The sequence below is a fragment of the Ruditapes philippinarum genome, unplaced genomic scaffold (genome assembly GCF_026571515.1).
Source record: "Ruditapes philippinarum isolate M1 unplaced genomic scaffold, ASM2657151v2 ctg7284_1_1_1_1, whole genome shotgun sequence".
NCBI lineage: Eukaryota > Metazoa > Mollusca > Bivalvia > Venerida > Veneridae > Ruditapes > Ruditapes philippinarum.
In genome coordinates this window covers 1-20,032 of record NW_026862282.1, presented here as the reverse complement: position 1 = coordinate 20,032, position 20,032 = coordinate 1, and the positions used below count along the sequence as shown (strand labels likewise).

Genomic DNA, 20,032 nt, shown 5'->3' with positions numbered 1-20,032 from the left:
TGATTCTTATCAACACTTGTTGGTCTAAGTGCTATCTATTCAAAATACTTTGTAGGATATTTGGTAATTATGTAATAAACACTGTATTACAAGTTATGTTTTATTCATTGATAAATGTATATGTTTTGCCAATAAAATATTTGATTTGAGTATATTTATTTGTAAAGTTTTCTATTTTTAATGGTTAATCAATTACTTATTTCATTTATTAAGGGCTTGATAATATTATATAATTTATACAATAATAAGGTAAGATATAAAATTGAGTGTTTCTTAATACACGCAGAATCGTGTGGAAGGGAATCTATTGATATATATATATATATAATCTATTTCTGATTTAATATCTTTTACTAACAGAAAACATTGGAAACTTTATATAAGGAACTTGAACAATTATTATGATATTAATTATTGACATATCAGAAAGTATAATCGCATCAGTATCTACCGGTACCGCATTGCCCTACAACAGGCACAGGCTCCCACCGTAATAAGTGGAGAAGTTGTGACGCTCAGGGCATCCTCCCCTGGCATCACCCCTATAGCATTTTTACGGAAGACCGCGATTTGGACTCAAACACGTTCCTTATTGACATGATCAGGCGGGCTGATGTTTATACAACTTGATACTTCAGTGCCAATCATTATATTATTTGAATGTTGTTACTTTGTTTACTTAATTTGTTTGCTAGTACAACCAAAGCACGCACTTATAGTATTTGCAGCAAGCGAAGTGTTATGAACTCATTTAGTGTTAAGAAGCTGGTCCTTTACCACAGACTAGCAAGAACAGCCAGCTTGAATCACAAACTTTTGTTTTGGTGGTATAAGCAAATTTAGATTCTGATAGCTGCAAAATGAAACACAATCATGTTTAAAAAGGTTCTTAAGTTGACAGTGTTTCGCTGGGACTTTAATCATTATATTTCAAAGCACTCATACTATTTTTGCTACACATGTCACTCATATTAGTAATATACATTTAAAAGACTAAATGTATTGTTAATTTCTAATAATGTCAATAAATGTATAAAACTGCCTGAAATTTCAACCTGTCTTAAAATGCAATCACTGATAATGGCTTTTAACACCAATAATCCCTTGTTGATTCGAGCATCTTTAAAGGTGTTGAAAATTGAGTACAGCTCATCTAACCTAGGCTGTGAGGGATGTTGCTCTTTTTTATTTTCCCTCATGTACAGATCTAGACTCAATCAAACCGTGTCTGCAATTTTCATGTAATTTTGTTGTGATTAATGTTTCTGAGGAACACCCCTAAGGACTACTTTTCTGCAAATTGTGCATTAATTTCAACGACACCAAACTATCAGAAACGGAATACAGAATTTTACTGCATTAGATACCTTTTCACCTTTTCAGGTGGATCACTTTTAATTTCTCTCTTTCTTAGTTTTAACATATTTTATTCATAATCTTACGCAGTAAATATTATACAATCATTCAAAATATACAATTTTGAAATGGATTAGAACGAAAGATATAAAATCTTATATCTATGTCTTCAGGCCAGTTTAAAAACAAATTCTATATCAACAGGCTTCATTTAGTGAAAGATTTTAACGTTTTTATCATTAGCTTTTAAAGAAAACACGTTAAGTGCGAACATTTGGAAAAAATGTTAACCTTTTCTCACACAAAGTATTATGTGTCTTGCTCCATATACACTTTGATTTACAGATACGATTGGGTCTAGTCATGATGCAATCGATATGTCTACGACGAGTTCACTCATGAGCAAAAGAAGAGTGAACATAATATTTTTCAATAACAGTCCCTTATATATTTAGAGTAAAACAAAAGCTTAAAGTAATTACATGTTTTGTGTTGTTTTATTGGGTTTTACGTCACACCGACCAGTAAATGTACTTGTAAACCACAATTTAGTCACACAAATGTCTCAAATGATTTTTATGTATCTCACGACGATACATTAAATATATTTTGAAGTTTTCGACTTCATAATCATAACACTACCTTTTTCAACTAGCCAAACATTCCTCCAGATTTGTTCCTAACCTTTTGGACGTATTTGATAGGAGAATGTCAAATATGGTACCATTTTTCGTGAATTTCTAGTAAACTTATGTTATCTGGATATTTTGTGACACTATGCTCATTTTTTCATTGTCAAATTGGCTTTAATTGAATATATATATTACAATAAACTGGTCGTAATAATGGTGACTGACCAACACATGATATTTGAAAATGTTTCGGGTAAAAAATAAATCTACCTAAATATATAAAAATTCTGCTCCACTTTTTTATAAATTGAAAGTTACAGATACATTCCGACGGATAATTACTAATATTTCGCAAGGCATAGTGAGTTATTTATCGTTCATGTGAAGTCAATTAAAAAACTGAAAGAAATAATGAGAAAATGTTAACATATTTTGACTTTCACATGTTCACTCTATATCTAGCCATGGATGGGCATAATGTCACTTTAAACTTAAATGTTACATAATCTTATATAGAATTATACACAAAAAAAAAACACATAAAGTACAACCCTGAAAGTTCGCTCTGTCTTTCGTTTTGTTATTGATATAAATAATATTTTCAATTAAGATTTAGTTCTTTAAAAAGGAAGATGTATTAGAATAAAATCAAATTAGCAATACAAAATTTCATGAAAATTTAAATTAAGCGAGAGAAAACATTGTACATTCAAGTTATCTGATAATCAATATTATAGGACCTAAGGGTTAGTAAGTAACGAAAAAGCTACAAATCTGAAAATGATATTTATGTACTAACCACATTGTGTTTCATGATTCGACCCAACAGATTGTGTTGTATGTCCTAAAGGACATGCGATGCATCTTGTTTGTCCATGAAACGGTTGAAATGTATCTTTCGTGCACAGATGGCAGCTGTCATACCCCGCATAAGTTCCAGGTGGACAAACAACTTTTCAAAAGAAATTGAAAGCTTTTTATGTTACATCAAACCATTTAAATAATGTATAGCTCCATTTGTATACACGATACTAGATTGTCCCATTTTTCATGTCCCATAAAATGTCCGTATTAAATTCAAACAGTTTTTTTTTAAAAAAAATTCTAAATGATAAAACCAAATCTTCCTATCAGACAATCAAACTTACCTTAAAAATAGACAATTGCTTTCTTGTTCTGTCAGTCTTAATACGTTATATTACATTATATAATAATTTTTTATAGATTTCAAAACCTTTTAAACCACGAAAGTGCTTCGACTGAAACTTGTACATGTTTTAGTAACAAGATTGCATTTGCAGAAAATACGATTTACTTCACAAACAGTATATATATAAATTCTTTACACTAGGGACAACATTTGAACAACTTTGGTAGAAGACCTATAGATGATATAAAATCATATACTTTTTGCCGCAATAAAATACTATCCATGATTGACATTACTGGGATGATAAATCGTCTTTAGCGATACATCTACGGAACTAATGCTTTAGATATTGACAGTACAATGTACTTACTAAGCCGTACACAAAATTTAGAAGCAAGGCGTAGCATGAACTACAAAATCCTACAACGGGAGTTCACCTTGAACAAGTTTATGTAGCATAATGAACTTCAACAAGTGTAGTTTATATAATGCATTTGTGACATATCTTAAGTCATTTCTTTAAAGTCAAAAACTTATTGTATAGTGATAAGAACATATTTGATTTTAAGATATCTAGTGAATTATTAAAGCAGCAGTCTGTATGTAACATGGTAGTACAGTTGTTATTTAGCATATATCTATATAGGTATTTACAGTTAATTGTTCGTACTAAATGTTTAATAAGATTAACCAGAGGTAAAACTAGCCTTTAAATGAGGTGTATTTAAACAAAGAGCTAAAGATGATTGAAAACGATGAAAAGCCTATAGTATTTCTAAAAGAAAACAAAATCTTACTGCAAACTCCGTCATTTGGTGCCTGGCCTGGCAAACAATTTACCCTTCCATTTATCGTCAATGACCCTGGATCTGCTTTAAATGAACGGCGATTTTCTTCAAGTGCTCTTTTAGTAATATCGTTTACATAAATGTCAAAGATATCACTTGCATTTTCCATCAAGTATTTTGCTGTACTTTCCATACGTCTTATCGCTGTGACTGTATTCAGGAATTTATATTCTGAAAGAAATGTTGACTGAGTACATGATTCATAACGTATACATTTGGAACAGTTTTGCATTGGTCCATTTTAAATCTATATTCCTATTCAAATATAGCAAATACTAAAAATGTAACAAGTCAATGCGTTTGATAATAATATAATATAAAGAAACGTTTATCAGAAAAATAAGCTCAAAGCTACCGATGAGATAAGAGTGCACATGTCAATAAGGGAGGGCAAAGTTCAGATAATATCCAATCTTAGTATTTATTCAAAATCATACAAAGTATATGATATACATGCATTTAATATAATACAATAGTGAAAATGGATTAAAAAGAAAGATATGAACTCTTATAAAGTTCTTCTTCGACAAATTTACATCGAAGTGATGGCATCAATCTACTAAGATATTGTGTATAAATTCACATAAAATGTGGAACAAAACTTAAGGATACATAAATACTCAAACATGAAAATAGTAAGATATATTCTAATTATAACTTTCTCCTAGTACATTAAAGATTGGCTTATTTTGGCTGCTTCGGATAATACAAATATAATGTGTAAAATGACTGCAGTATTGAAAAAATGATGATTCGTTCTTTTTTGATATATGATTCATTCCATTCTTTCATTCTTTGTTATGTTAAAGGATCAAGGAGTTAGCGTAGAGGGATGTTCTTATAAATGAATCGTTTTGATATTTACTTGTTTCTATCGATGAACTTGTTTATGTCTTGATAAAAGGGTATATCCGAATATTACCCCAATAGGACAATTGTCTTTTAAAGATTTTGAACCACTATGATTTCTTTTTCCACTGAGTCATGCATGCATCACATGATATGTAGGATTGTATAGACTGAATAAAATAATCATGTGATGTTTTCTTTTCCTTTCAATTGGCCACAATGGGAGAAAATAAACACACCATTATATCTGAAGTGATTTAACTGAAAACGTTTTTAAATTGTTAAAAACAAACAACAAGAGAACTGACATTGAATAAATAGTTAAAATATTTTTTTTATAGAATCTAGAAATAAATTACATTAATTTTAATTTCAACAGCAGAAAATCGTCTGCCTATATATACCTGGGACAGTTACCAAGATTGTATAAGAGGTATAAGAGAGTTGAATAGTTAACAACGTTTCATAATGCTTAATAAAGGGACAATTTTCCGGAAAAGGTGCTTTCTCCGGGGGTATCTGTATTTTAAAAAATGGGGCTTGTCATTCCTTTAAAGGTAGTACCTGAAAATATTTTTTAGACAGAATCAATGATATTTACTATAAAAGGCAACTTCCCCAGGACCATGTGAAAGTAGGCAACTATCCAGGGCATTTGCTTTTGACAATATAATTATGAAATAAAATAAAATTATGTGCTTTTAACTTCAATATTATTTATTTTGTTAAATACTATATCCAAAATACTATCGTACCCGTTTTCTGCATTATGTGCTCCCGAAAACAAAGCTCTTTTTAATGAGCTATGTATAAACACACCAATTTGTGCATCTATCTTTAAATATACATGTATATTCTTGTCATCTAATCCGAGTTAAATACCAAGATTATATAAAGAAAGAGCGAAAATATTTTAAGGTTTTAAAATACTTTTAAAGGTGAAGTTTTCCATTTAGCGGGTTTTTTTCTTTGTGGTTTTAATATATTATCAGAAAATGATGTTAGGTATTAATTTCGGAAGTGTCTTAAAAAGTTTAGAGGAAAAGAATGCGTGATATTTATCATAAATTTACACTTTCCCTTGACGTTTTTAGACTTATATTATTAGAGAACTCTTCTAATTAGTTTGTTTTGATATGTTATATAAATACATTTGCGACTACAATATTTTCAGTTTGCAGTTGTAGTAAAAATATCAATAGTTTATACCATTATCTTCAAATGTCACCTTCCAAGCTTCATACTGTATAGATTTATCAAAAGACACTAACAGTTTAGATCTGTCAAAAGCGACATTTTCAGCATTTTGGGAAGTGTCATTTAGAAACGTCACATTCAACTCACAAGTCGGGGTTTTGAAGCAGTCACTTGCAAGTAAATTATTAAAAACTTGCTTTGTAGCATGTTCGTGAAACTTATTCTGTATCTTTTCTTCGTATTCAATACTAGATCCAAGATGAAGACTCACTGGATTATGTGGTTCTGTTGAAATGATAATAAAAATAACATTACAAGAACATCTAGTGTAAACATATTAGAAAATTTTATTAGTTGACGATGTCATACTGTGTTGAAAACTACTTTTATTGGAAAGATATCTTGTACCAGTATCATTATTTAGCTGTTCGCTGAAAAGATTGAAACATTTAATTTATTAAAAACGTATTGATACCAACGAACATCCATGAAACGCTGTCATCTTTTATTATTCGATATAAACACAATAAGAGTTACATGTTTAAAGCAAATTTTTGAACGTTACATCGGGTTTTATCTTTTACATTGGTAGGTATGAAGACAAGTTAAAAGTAGAAATAAGAGGCTATATTTTATTTAAGTATGGTGTAGAAATTAGTGTTTTTAAAATACTAAAGCTAATACACACATTTTGAACATAATATCAGAAAAGCTTTTTATAGGAGATCCAAAGTATTTTTTTTAAAAAATGACAAACAAATGGAATCACTTAGACTCGTTGCTGCTACAATGTCTCTCGTAGGAAATGACGCCGCTTAAAAGGAACTTGAGTCACTTACTAAAACGTGAATTATTTTTGCATGTAACCGTTTAGGATATTTGTCTAAACTTTATCATTTAGTACGGCAATGGTGATTTTTACGCATGTGAAAGGAATTTTGTTCTTCTGAAGCCGTTATCTCAAAAAAGTCAAAGTGTACAACATTTTTTTTACATAACTTTGAAGTCAAGCTTTTCGTCACACTTACCAACACACGAAGCTGAAATATTCACTGGTAACCATAGCCAGCCTGTCTGCAAACCACACTCAAGACTTGAAAACGCATTAAATGCTGATACCAGTACATTACTATCATTACATCGTGCTTGGCACTTTTCCGATCCAGATTTGGTAATTTTGCATTCGAAAAGGGAATTGATTCCGTTGATGAGCGCCGAACATTCTAATTAATTAAAATCAATTCAAATTTATTAACTATATTCTGTTGTTGAAAATATGAATTTCATCACCCTCTAAATAATATTGTATGTATAAATTATATTTTGTTCACCTTCACGTTTTTGTGCACACATATTATTTCTTTAAACTTCTATAGAACGGCTTAAACATTCAGGTAATAGTATTGGACAATGTAATATGCTTGTCTCGCAAAGAAAGTAGCAAATTGGCGATAATTTTCATAAAGGTAGCAAAATGTATATTTATTAGTTATTTGATTTCTATACAAAATCCTGAATCACTTTAACTGTACTAACTGCCAATAAGCAAATAAGATGATTGGCCAATAACATTTTAGGAAACTATAGTCTAAATACACCAAAATTCAAAAAGGGCTTTTTAAGGTATTAAAACAAAATATTTTACATTTAATACTTAAGCTTGATTTGAATTAAAGTAATTACATGACGCAATTTAAAAGCCACGTATGTCGACATGTTACATGTACATAAACATGATACACTTTATCATTTAATATGAATTGATAAACTTATCAATACGACATTGCATTCTTATTTTGATGCCCTGTTATGTTTAATTTTAAAAATCAGAATAATAACCCAACTTTAGATAATAGAGTCAACAATATCAAACAAAATAACGTAAATAATTTCAACAATTTCAATATAAACTTAATGTACTTTCACTTAATGTACTTTCAATGTGTTTCATGCATCTATGTGTTTTTTCTACCTTTGCAAATATCCATGAAACAAAGTTTGTTTTCTGCCAAAATACCAACACATTTGTCTCCGGACATCGAGGGCGAAGGATTCGTGCATTGTCTTGTTCGTACCTTCGATCCATTGCCACATGCTACAGAGCAATCTGTCCATCTTGACCATTCTGTCCACCCTCCTCCTTCTACATTTAAGAATTGACATTGACATGAAATTTTCAACAATTTTCACAAAAGCCCGACTTTAACAAAGCTGAATTCCATACACAATAACAGTGCTGTAACATTTTTAATATTCGTTTGTTTCGCACTGAAACTGCGAGAAATTTTGTATTCTGACGGTGGAAGTGATGCCTCATTAATTATTCACGAGATTGGTTTCTTGTATATATTTTTAATCCACTTCCATAATCAAAAATAATTTGTAGTTATGCAGTATTCATTTCTTTAAGATACTAATAGGTAATAAATGTATTCAATCAATTTGGGATCAAATTTTATTGAACATAATTGTTAATGTCTTGCGATATGTTATATATTTATATCTTTATAAGCTGAAATGCCGAGAGCTCAAAGTTACTTGTTTCCGATTCATATGAAAAGTATAACGTTTGACTACGTTTTCTATACACTATGCTTCTTTGAGATTATTAAATCATACTGATTTTTAAATAATATTCTATAATATTTTTGCACTTTTTAAGCCTTGTGAACCCTTTCTACAATGCCATTTATAGTGTTTAGTGCGGTATGACCAGTTGTGTCGTTTAATCCAAACAAGCAAACAAATCACTTCGACTATTTATTGTAATCCAGTTTAATTTACAACATGTACAAGTGACCCTCCCGTCATCAACAAGACTTTGTAACAGCAAACAAAGTTGGTTTTCTTTTTATTTTCTTTTTTCGTTTTGTTAATTAGGTAATAAATAATAAATTACTCTATTTGAAAAGGGATTAAAGCTATTTTTCTATTTTTAGGTTGCAGGTTCCACCTTGAACTTTCTAACCGTCGTTTTTGACGATTCGAGAACTTTTGAAAAGGATTTCCAAACCTGCTTTCAAATCCAATTTATATAAAATGCTTGTTATGCAGATGCTCATAGCGGTCTGACTCTCTCTTCTAAAGTTTTGTGTATTGAGGATTTTTTTAGGAAATCATTGACTCTGGCAGTTCCATTCTCACTTTAAGAAATGTTTAATTATCTTGTACAGCCAATTTTAATAAAAAGCCGCGATAAATTTCAAGACAAAATTTTACCAACCTGATTTAGCTTCACAAAGTACACCATTAAAACTTGAAGGACAATGACAGATATAACTATCATTGTTATTAATACATGTGCCTCCATTCATACAAGCATGATCAGAGCAATAATTCGGCGGATGATTACATAAATCACCTGACCAACCGTCAGAACAAACACAAAACCTTTCCCCATTCCTGCTGATACATCTATGTCCATTGCACGAAGACCTTATGCATCTATTGTTTTCATTTGTGGCTGTAACAAATTAAATAAGAAACGAAAACATATACATTTAAACAGTTTTCAAAATGTTAGTCTTTGAAAAGTGCTTATCTTTAATTTAAATTAATTGCAATATCTTATTTGAATCCGCCTGTACCTTTTATAAAAATGCAATCATACAATATTAATAAATTAATTAAAATAGTAGTTATGACTGCTTGGAAGCTTAACTGCAAGAGAAATGTAGAAAAAATAGTGTGTTTGATACATGTTAATGTCACGACAGACACGCTTAATTGTAAAATACAATTAAATTTAAAATTTGATTTTAAACGGAAATAAAAAGGGGGACCGAGAAACCTTTGTTTTCGAGTACTTTAGAATTAAAATTACCTGTGCAATTATTTACATTTGTGCCGTTAGGAAGAATTGTCGTAGTTCCTTCTGGACATTTTTTACATTCAGTTTGGCCATGCATGTCCTGGTAATAGCCTCTTTGACACACAAGGCAACTTATTAAGCCATTTGATGAGAAGGATCCAGGTGGACATATTTCTTAAATTAATAGAAAACCTATATATTAATTCGGATGTTACTTAAAAAAGCTTGCAGGAAATTGGTGCTTCCAGTCAGATGCAAGCTCATGCATTACATGATGCAAGGAATGGTACCAATATTATATATTGTTTCACTACTAAAATATCATTCACCAATAAATCCATTAAGAGTTTAACTATTACACGGAAATTGGTCTTTGATCATAATTGCATAGTTTTAAACCTTTTGTTACCTCTGTTTTACAAAAATGTCCTTACCTTTACAATCTTGTATGGAATATGAACCTTTGCTTTTTGTTGACGTTCTAAAAGGACATCGCATGCAGAGTTTAAAGCCAGGTTCATCTTTGTAATACCCTAAAGGACAAGGTTGACAAATTCCGAGTGTTTCGTTGAAAAAAGTTCCAATAGAACAAGTTCCTGAAAAGAAACAATTTAAACTTAGAAGTAAATGACTGATTTCTTGCAAGTCAATTGCTCAGAACAGTGTTATTGTATCCTAGAAAAAATATAATAAATCTTTGAAGAATGTAATACAAATTTCTGAAAGTGAATCATCAATGCTCTTTATCACTAAGTTACCGAGTATAAAATTCCTGTCAATACCTTGACTCAAATGCAGAAAAAAAATTGACTCCAGGGATAAATATGGCTTTTGAACTAGTCTTTTGGAAACACTAAGATTAGATAATTATATTACTGTAGTGGGTTTTGAACGTGAATACGAACTAACCGGTATTTCTTAATACGATACGTGTATAAAAATAAATGCATCTGGAACGTTATATAGTTCGATATTGCGTTTAACTCGAGGGAATAAAATGAAGACAATTTTACATGTTGACTTCGCTTTACAGTGATACCAAATTATTTAAAATCCGGTCACTTTAGCTGTGTTTATAGTTTGCTGCACATTGTCTTCTCGGATAGTGTTCAACAAAAATGTCTGATAGAAGATCAGAATATGCTATTGAAATACGGTTTTTAATTAAGAATTGTTGGCAAAAGGTGTAAACAAATTGAAAATCTATTCTATATTTTCTTATTTTGTTTTTCTTATTCGTTGAAAATTTTAAATATCCGTTTATTTCGACTGAAGATACACCCAATGCCGGCCTAAAACAGCAACGTCTGTCAAGATGTTGAACGAAATAGGTAAAGAAAATGGCTCATGTTCAATGAGAGGAGTTGTTGCTTAAATAGTATCCAAATTACAATGCTCAAGATTTTGGATAATAATTCTAGCAAAAAACAATCATTGCAAGAAAGGAACATCAGTAAGAAGAAGGTTTTCTTTACAACAAGCTCAGGAATCCGTTATTCTGGTTGCTGTTTCTGAAGGCAAAATGTTAATGCGATATTTTTTCGAGACACAAGGTTTTCGAAAAGTAAACGAGGACCGATGGCATGGCTCTTCTGATTGTTGCATGACAACGCGCCATCGCACAAGGCTTCAATATTGTAAGACTTTCAGAAGCAGGAAAATGTCATTTTCCTTCCCCATCCTCTGTACTCAATTGACCTTGTCCGATGTGTCTTCTTCTTGTTTCTAAAGCTCAGCTCAATATTTGTTCAGCGCAAAACACCTCGTTTATGCAATATTCCAATGACTTCAAAGGATATCTTTAAATACTATGAAATGTCTTAAAAGACTGGATTCGAAGACTGTAAAGTTTACTATCGTTGAAAACTTTAAAGGAACAAAATAATACAAAATGGGTGAGACCTATGAAAAATCAAATTTTACGTGCTTAGATGCATTCGTATTTGAAAACTTCTGGTATGAAGCAATCGGATATTGATTATTTGATACATTATAGGAGAAAACATTACGTCTGTGCAAGCTTATTTGGCAGACAATATATACATTTAAGTACCTCTTTTACTTTTCTTGTGACAAAGGGAGTCTTTTTCAAACTTTAATATGGAATAAAATTTTAGCTAGATATTTTTAGAGGATCTTAAACATAAATACTAAATTTACGAATGACCGTATAACAGAACTTGTTTCAAGATCTTTTTTAGATTATTAGATAGACAAGTGCAAATTTAAATTTCTGAAAATGCTGGAGATGAAAGGGGATGTTCTTCGACAACAATGATAACAAACCATTTGGTGGTATTTGCAGACTTTGTTTGATTGAGTCTGTTCATTTGATTAGACATTAAGACGTTCTTTTCTTTATTATTGAACCGAGAGTCAAAGTTAAGTCAATCGAACACGATTAACACGGTGTACGGCGAATCATGCTCAATGAGAATAACATTAAAGTGATTTTATATTGGTAGTTATACTACTTTCAAACATTATTTAAAAGATATATGAATGTAGAATCCACGTTTATTAATATGCTACTGTATAATTATTCAATATTATTTCTACAATCAGATATATATTGAGATGTAATATCTAATAACTATAACTTATAATTGTTGAATAAGGCTAGCTATCGGTTACACCATTGTAGTTATGACAATATATATATACAGTTGCTGTTTCCAAAGCATCACAATAAAGTCGTTATCTTTTAAGTAAAATGCTACAATGGATGGACGGAAAGACGCCAAGGAAAAACATAATATAAGCAAATTTTTAGGGCATATAATTAATGAACTCAATATACTCGTAAGTAATCATCCTATGAATTTTACATTTGTAAAACTGTTAACAATATTAAGGTCATTTGATATTGACCTTTGACCCCTTGTGACCCCAATATAGATATAGATATTTGATTCAATATAGGCAATCATCCTATGAAGGTTGAACTCTGTAAGCCAAATTGAACTTGTGTTATGCTCCAGAAACCACACTTTTAAGTGTTACGGTCATTGTGACCCTGACGTTTGACGTTATGACCCTAAAATCAATAGGGTATTTATTGGACATGGCTGTTTATTCTTTAAAATTTTATAGCTGTCGGGTGATTAATATTTAAGTTATTGACCGAAAATCGTTTAAAGTTTTAAGGTAATAGTGACCTTGACTTTGACCTTGTGACCCAAAAATTAATAGGGGTCTTAAAGTTAATTTTGACAATCATCATATGAAGTTTGAATAATGTGGGCCAAATTGAACTTTAATTATGCTCCAGAAACCACACATTTCAGTGTATAAAGATCATTGTGGCCCTGACTATCGACCTTATGACCCTAAAATCAATAAAGGTCATGTATTGGACACCGTAAACAATACCATCTGTAGGTTGATTTAGACTTAAGTTATTGAGCGGAAACTGTTATCAGTTTAAAGGTTATGTGACCTTAACCTTTGTCCATGTGACCCAAAAATCAATAGGAGTCTTTTCCTAAGTATAGACTATCATCATATAGAGTTTGAATATTTTGGGCCAAATGGAACTTAAGTTATGCTCCGCAACCGAATTCCTAACGGACGGATGGACGTCAGGGGTTATAACATAATATGTCCGAAATTCTTTCGGGCATATTATAAAGTAAACCGTGCTTCTACGGAAATGTTGACCTAGTCCTTTGTAAAAATTGATGCTTACTGCATTGGTGTTCTTGCATAATGCATGTCGGCATTGTGAAAGTGACAATATTCCAACTTTCAAATACAAAGTCGCCATACAACTCTAGCATCTCAAGAATGGTAGACTCAACCCATTGTGGATAATACCCCCATAATGATTTAACAACATTTCCTATGTCAATATCTAAATTGTCTGAAAAATTTTCTGCGGCCTCAACTCTTAGCGTAAAAGTAAGCAAAACCATTTGTGTAAGCGTCTGGTTGTAGTCATCAAGATGTGAAACTGAAAAAATAAAAATAGTATCATAGATAATTTTCTGATGTTCTCTTTAAATGCTAAGAATTTAATATCTCTTATGTTATAAAGTTTATATTTTCACTTATTTAATCCCTTATTAAACATATGGGATTAAATAAGTGGTACATTATTACAAGATAAATATGCAGCATCACAAAGGAATGCTTACACTTTATATGACGCCAGATATGGCGTCAATTTACAAAATAAAAATAAATATCTTTTCCTACGTTGCAGCACATTAATGAAAGGTGTATCGTTCAAATGCTTTAGAATTAATCACTCAAGCCTATCGGCAAACTTGAGTATGTTCCTGTGCATTTGAACTCGGACGTGTATTATTCTACAGCAACGCACTCAATAATAGTCTCTAAATCCTGCGTAAAATGGCTTCAAATGCATCGCTAAGATTGCAACATTTTTGGCCAAAATTTAACAAATTGTAACGAAATTTATATGAAAAGTATACGTTAGGAATTTATTTAAAAAGTATACGTAAAACGGAAAAGCTTTCGAGAACCAGATTTCTTGAAAAATAAAATGAATTTGTTAAGAATAATTCATCATATTCAACTTTACCTTCTTTACCAGCGCTTTGAGTTGATTTATTGTAACATTCTATGAGTACATCATTTACAGTGCATAATGTTTCGCTTGAACAATTCTGAATGAGAATGTTTTCAAATTCCAACTTAAATGTTTCTTCGTATTCCTCGAAGTATATTAACGCATTATCTGAGCATCCTTGTCCATTAAACGTCACCTCTACTTTCATTTTGTAATCTTGCTTCATCTCAGCTGAAAAAGTAACATTAAAATTGCTTTAACATATAAACTATGTAATTGAAACAATCGATGCGCGATTTATTGAAGCTATATTTATACATTTACATTGATTCCTGTGATTTCTAAAACCCGCTTTCTTTGTTTTATGCTTATTGAGTGATTTCAATTAGCTCATGACATCAAGAAAACATAATTATCAGTGTTTGCTTGTTTGTTCTTTTCTGTTCTTTTAACGTAACACCGACGATAATGTTACAATGTTTGGCCATATTTCGGTTGTCTATCATCCTAACCCTTTTCACGGATAGTGAACTAATAACAACACTTTCTCTGCAAATGACCGATTCCTAATCACACAGGATTTTTTAACTTTCGAGAAAAAACAAATGACCATAAGACACGATGACATGGAAACATTTCGCTCACCCAAGGATCGAACTAATCGCCGATGGATTGCTGAATTGATCATTTCCCTTTTTGGTTAAGCGTATTGAGATACTTTTTTGGGGAAATGAAAGCAAAATTATGTAGAAATTTATTTTTTATTTATTTTTGTCTCAAATGTATTCCTCAAATATATGGAAAAGGTGATCACTCGGAAGCATAAAAAATACATGAAAATTGCAGACTCGGTTTGATTGAGTCTGTGCATAAGGGATTTTTTTTGCTTTTCGAGTTTTATCTATTTTTGAGTAGTATGCATATTAAAGATATTTACCAATACAATTAGGTATCTGGTCATATTCCCACTTCCCTTTCAAACAGAAAACGATTCTAGGAAATCCTAACGGTAAGCTGAATCCTGCATCACAAACAACTTGTACAATTGGCAACGTGTCGTTCTCACCGTAAACGAGTTGACCGTTTCCTGGGTCGTTAATATTATGTGTGCAGTTTTGAATTGTATCTGAAAATGTTCAAAACAGAATTCGTTGATCAAGAATTATTGGTACTGAGGTACCAGAAAATATTTATAAATACAAAACTTTACGTGAAAAAATAACCTACCGTTTAATAAAAAATTAATATATACAGAAAATATTGAAGATAAGACATGTTTTTGTCAATACTTTTTCAGATTGATACATAACGTTTAATCACTTACTATTGCAGAATGGTTTATCACTGTGTCCCCAGTCCCAAATGCCATTCTTCATACCGTTGTCTGCACATATAACAGAAGAGTTTCCAATCAACTCCATGCCGTTTTCACATGAAATTATGCAGTTTGTGCCGAGTATAAGTGTTGGTAGTGAACATTGGTGTATCATAAAGCTGTCATTCAATGATGTTGACGGTTCTTCGCACAACACAACTGAAGCATATTATTAATTAATATGATATTTTTCATGACTAATTTTATAAGTTTTTTATAATATCTAAAAAAAATGTCTAAAAGAGGAGATCCTTGTACACACAATAAAATAATCATCTCATAAACATTTTAGAGAGCGCATTTACAGACATTTAAAAGCAGCACCTGCTTAATTTAAATTAAGTCTTCAATATTTCTACTTTCTCTAAGATTAAAAACAAAATGATTAACACAATTACATAACTGTGGTATTAATGTTTCATATATAAAATGAGGTAAGTGGGTATATATAGACGTAAGGTTAAAACTTAAATGCCTTTAACATGTAACTGTAAGTCACATTCTGCAGTTTCTCTTGATACAACATTTGTTAGTTCATATGTAACCGTGTGTAGTCCTACATCTAATATATCTCCCTGGATTGGACCATTTATTTTACGCATCTGCATTAGATTACTATCTAAGGCAAATGATGTCGGTTCCTGCCAATGAACTTGTACAGATGTCTGCTGCGGACTTGTGTAGAAAACTTGAGGGGAAATACAATGGACTGCAAGGGGTTCTGGAACTAAATAATACAAAAGGGGAATTTAAGGAATCCTTAATGTGATATACCTGCCTAAGACAGTTGTTTTTTTCATGATTTACAAATACATTACAGTGTTATCCAAAAAAAATTATACAAAGAATGAAAAAATATCAGGAATCCTGGTAAAATATTCATTTTTGAGTTTTAAGTTTTTTTCGCCATTGAAACATACTGACAAGATACGGTGAAATCATTTTAAACGTTAAAGAAAATTGACAAACAATACTTTTACAATGTGTTTATTGTACAGATGGCATCAGGAAAGAAGCTGTAATACCTATATGTGTTTATGTGTAGGCCTAAAATGTGCGAAACGTCAATTATTACAGGCTACTAGTTTATTTAAGGCCATTTGTACAAAGCACGATTCAGGACATATGATTTATACGTAAATGGCAGTGTGTTTATAAGTCATAAAAAAGGTCAGAAACTTAATATCAAACTGCAAGTGTCCTAAAAACAATCAGAAGTCAAATTGTATTTATTTTGATACTAATTAAAATATTTTTTAACCATGTGGACTCGAAAAGGCTTTTATGTGTATCAAGTATATGTTGTTGTTTTTTTTGTGTAGAGAAATAAACGAAAACAAGAAAGAAAGTGAAACGCATCGTGTCGCTGTAATTACGATCGCGATATTCCAAGTCTCAACAGATAGACAGTGAGATAGACGGTTATGGTTAACAGTACAAAACATAAGCTTTAAGCTTGAACCCGACATGAACAAAACGATAAAAAAGAAACAAAAAATAAACAATAAACTGTTAAGATAATAGTACATCAAATATAAATTCATATTGTCTTTGAAAATATGTAACTACTTAAATATCTTTAATATTTTAATATATTCTTTTCTAATCTTATGTAATAAAGTGCGAAATCTATAATATTGATTTTTCAAATTTTGTTTTACTTAATAAACATTCTTATGGTATGCTCGATTTCGGAATCAAGAAATTTCTCTTGTCTGACAAAAAAAAAAACAATTTTGTTTCTAAATTATATCAAAAATGCTAAATATTTTAGAGCGCCTGCGTTTGATGCCATAGCACAAGATAAATATTTTTTTTACTTACATGTGCAAAATGTAGGTCTAGACCATGAACCATTAGCTTGACAAATCATGATAAGAGGTCCATCAGCTGTAAATCCTGTCTCACAAGTTATATTACACACTGACTGATAAGAGAACGATTCCGTTGAACAAGATATATTTCCGTTTATTGGTTTAGTTGGCTCGCCGCACTGAATAGCTTAAATTAAAAAAAAAACGTGGGTGTGTGTTGTTTTGATTTTTTCTTTGTTATTAAATATACAATAAATATAAACATTTTTATCACATGTCTTTTATTCATATGTAACAGCAAATATATAATAAGCTTTGAATTGTTCACAATTTACATATCACACTAATTGTAAGATAAACCATTTGTGTACAGTAATACAACCTTACATGTAAGTTCTAGAGGCCTTAAATATAGTTAATATAAACTTAAATTAATCAATATATGTTTCAGCATACAGATATAAAAGTTAATCGTTTGAACTTATTATTGTTAGCTAAAACAGATTGACTTAAGTTCACTTAATTTTGCCATCAGAAAAGAGCATTGTCAGTCTAGCCGTAATTTTCTTTCAAATCAGCAGCATTACTTTGGTAGCAGCATTTTTTGTTTACACATGCTATGGGTTATCATTTATGTAACTAAGTGTTATTTAAGTTGTGTAACCTAAAAGGCACAACATACGTTTAATGCATGTATACAACATATAGTTACACCGAGTCATTTTTAAAAAGGTACTTTTTATTGAATGAACCGATATAAACGTATTTACGAGTACCGATATCTACGAAAGACCGGTAGGGCCATTTCAACTTCATGAATTCTCGATTTCATCTTCATGAATTCGCAGTTTTTACTGAATTCCCGTTTCCAACAAACGGAATTCACGTCTTAACGATTTTCGCTTTAAGAATTTCCGATTTCATATTCACGAATTCACGATATCAACTTCACAAATTTACGATTTCAAGTTCATGAATTCACGATTTCAACTTCATAAATTCAACTTTTCAACTTCACGATTTCGTGAATTCATGTAATTGAATTCGTGAAGCTGAAATCGTAAATTCATGAAGTTTAAATCGAGAATTCGTGAAGTTGAAATCGTGAATTCATGAAGTTGAAATCGTGAGTTCACGAAGTTGAATTCGTGAAGTTGAAATCGGGAATTCATGAAGATGAAATAGGGAATTCATGAAATTGAAATGTCCATAACGGTCTTTTGTAGATATGTCCTATTGGTGGCCTGTTTTTTTACATATGAACTGTTTTTCGGCAAATGTAAAGTTAACCAGAGAAAATGTCCAATTCGGATTTTGAAAAAATATTTACATTTCTCGTTCGGGGAAAATGTGATTGAAAACCTGTCTAAAACAAAAATGACCTATAGAATGACCTATAGAAACCCGACTTAAAGGGACTGTTAAATGCAATTTAATAATATATAAAACATATATCAACAGTAAATTTGCATTAATTTCTGCGTTCAAATAGTGATATTAAACGCTTTATAAAAACATTTGAATCGATCAAATCACCAATATTTTAGAAAGAAGCAGACGCAGCCATGATTATGTATTTGCCTCATAAAAACAGTGTGCGTAACGTTTACCCGTATATTTAGATCTACGATAAGTAATTGTCGAATTGACACGAAAAATAAATATATCTAAAATATTGACCTCTAAAGTGTAAACAGGTTGTGGAAACACACATAGAAAGGACAGCTTGTCAATAAATTAAGTTCAAAATAAAAGATTTTTTTGTCTTACAACATGGTAAAAGAAGTTCTTCTATCATTTTTATCAAAACACCAACATTAAATTGATCAGAAAAATCAAGCTCTCATTGCAAAAATGACTTGGCCAGGGATCATCGGAAAGCTTGAACATCGGACCGAATTTTAACAACCTAAACTAATTAAATCGATTTACTTCAATTGATACGAAGTTTTCATGCACTTTATTGAATACAATATATAGAGAAAATAAATGAATTGAAGATACTGATGATTATAAATCTAACGAAAGAATCCATTTAAGGGAGAAAAAAAATGTCAACGTAGCTTTATTATTTTAAATGCATGCATATGCATAAATTTATAGGTTATAAACATTATGAGAAAAACAAACATTGTTGTTTATCAAGATTGTAATTTGCAATGAAAAAAGTAACATTAGCACTTGTATTATCATTTTTACCTTCACACGCTGGATTTCCTGACCAAACCGGAAATGTCGATTCCTGTATTATGCACATGACGTGTGTGTCTCCAGTCATTTTGTATCCTTCATTGCACGTGTATTTACATGTGCTTCCGGGCGTGGTCCCCGTCGCACACTCGTACCTACCATTTTCAACTGTATCAGGAGCTGTGCAATTCAAGTTTTCTATTTTATAAAAAATGAAAAAGTATGAGCATTATCATTTTGATGGACTAATCATATTTATTTTTATTGGAACACATG

At 31.0% G+C, this 20,032-nt stretch overlaps 1 protein-coding gene across 1 annotated transcript in view; it reads right to left on the bottom strand.

Annotated features, from left to right (window-relative positions):
* The window catches only part of LOC132718541 (sushi, von Willebrand factor type A, EGF and pentraxin domain-containing protein 1-like), a 40,168-nt gene extending 20,198 nt beyond the window's left edge, over positions 1 to 19,970 (bottom strand). Inside the window, exons 1-15 of the mRNA XM_060702255.1 lie at positions 19,766 to 19,970; positions 17,577 to 17,753; positions 16,228 to 16,479; positions 15,702 to 15,911; positions 15,315 to 15,503; positions 14,390 to 14,608; positions 13,532 to 13,795; positions 10,278 to 10,439; positions 9,856 to 10,017; positions 9,256 to 9,495; positions 8,005 to 8,175; positions 7,061 to 7,255; positions 6,045 to 6,317; positions 3,936 to 4,157; positions 2,788 to 2,940 (exon numbers count right to left, since the gene is read on the bottom strand). Coding sequence (XP_060558238.1) covers positions 2,788 to 2,940; positions 3,936 to 4,157; positions 6,045 to 6,317; positions 7,061 to 7,255; positions 8,005 to 8,175; positions 9,256 to 9,495; positions 9,856 to 10,017; positions 10,278 to 10,439; positions 13,532 to 13,795; positions 14,390 to 14,608; positions 15,315 to 15,503; positions 15,702 to 15,911; positions 16,228 to 16,479; positions 17,577 to 17,753; positions 19,766 to 19,844 — 2,968 coding nt within the window. The 5' untranslated portion in view covers positions 19,845 to 19,970. The remainder of the gene's footprint in view (positions 1 to 2,787; positions 2,941 to 3,935; positions 4,158 to 6,044; positions 6,318 to 7,060; positions 7,256 to 8,004; positions 8,176 to 9,255; positions 9,496 to 9,855; positions 10,018 to 10,277; positions 10,440 to 13,531; positions 13,796 to 14,389; positions 14,609 to 15,314; positions 15,504 to 15,701; positions 15,912 to 16,227; positions 16,480 to 17,576; positions 17,754 to 19,765) is intronic.
* Positions 19,971 to 20,032: the final 62 nt, after the last annotated feature.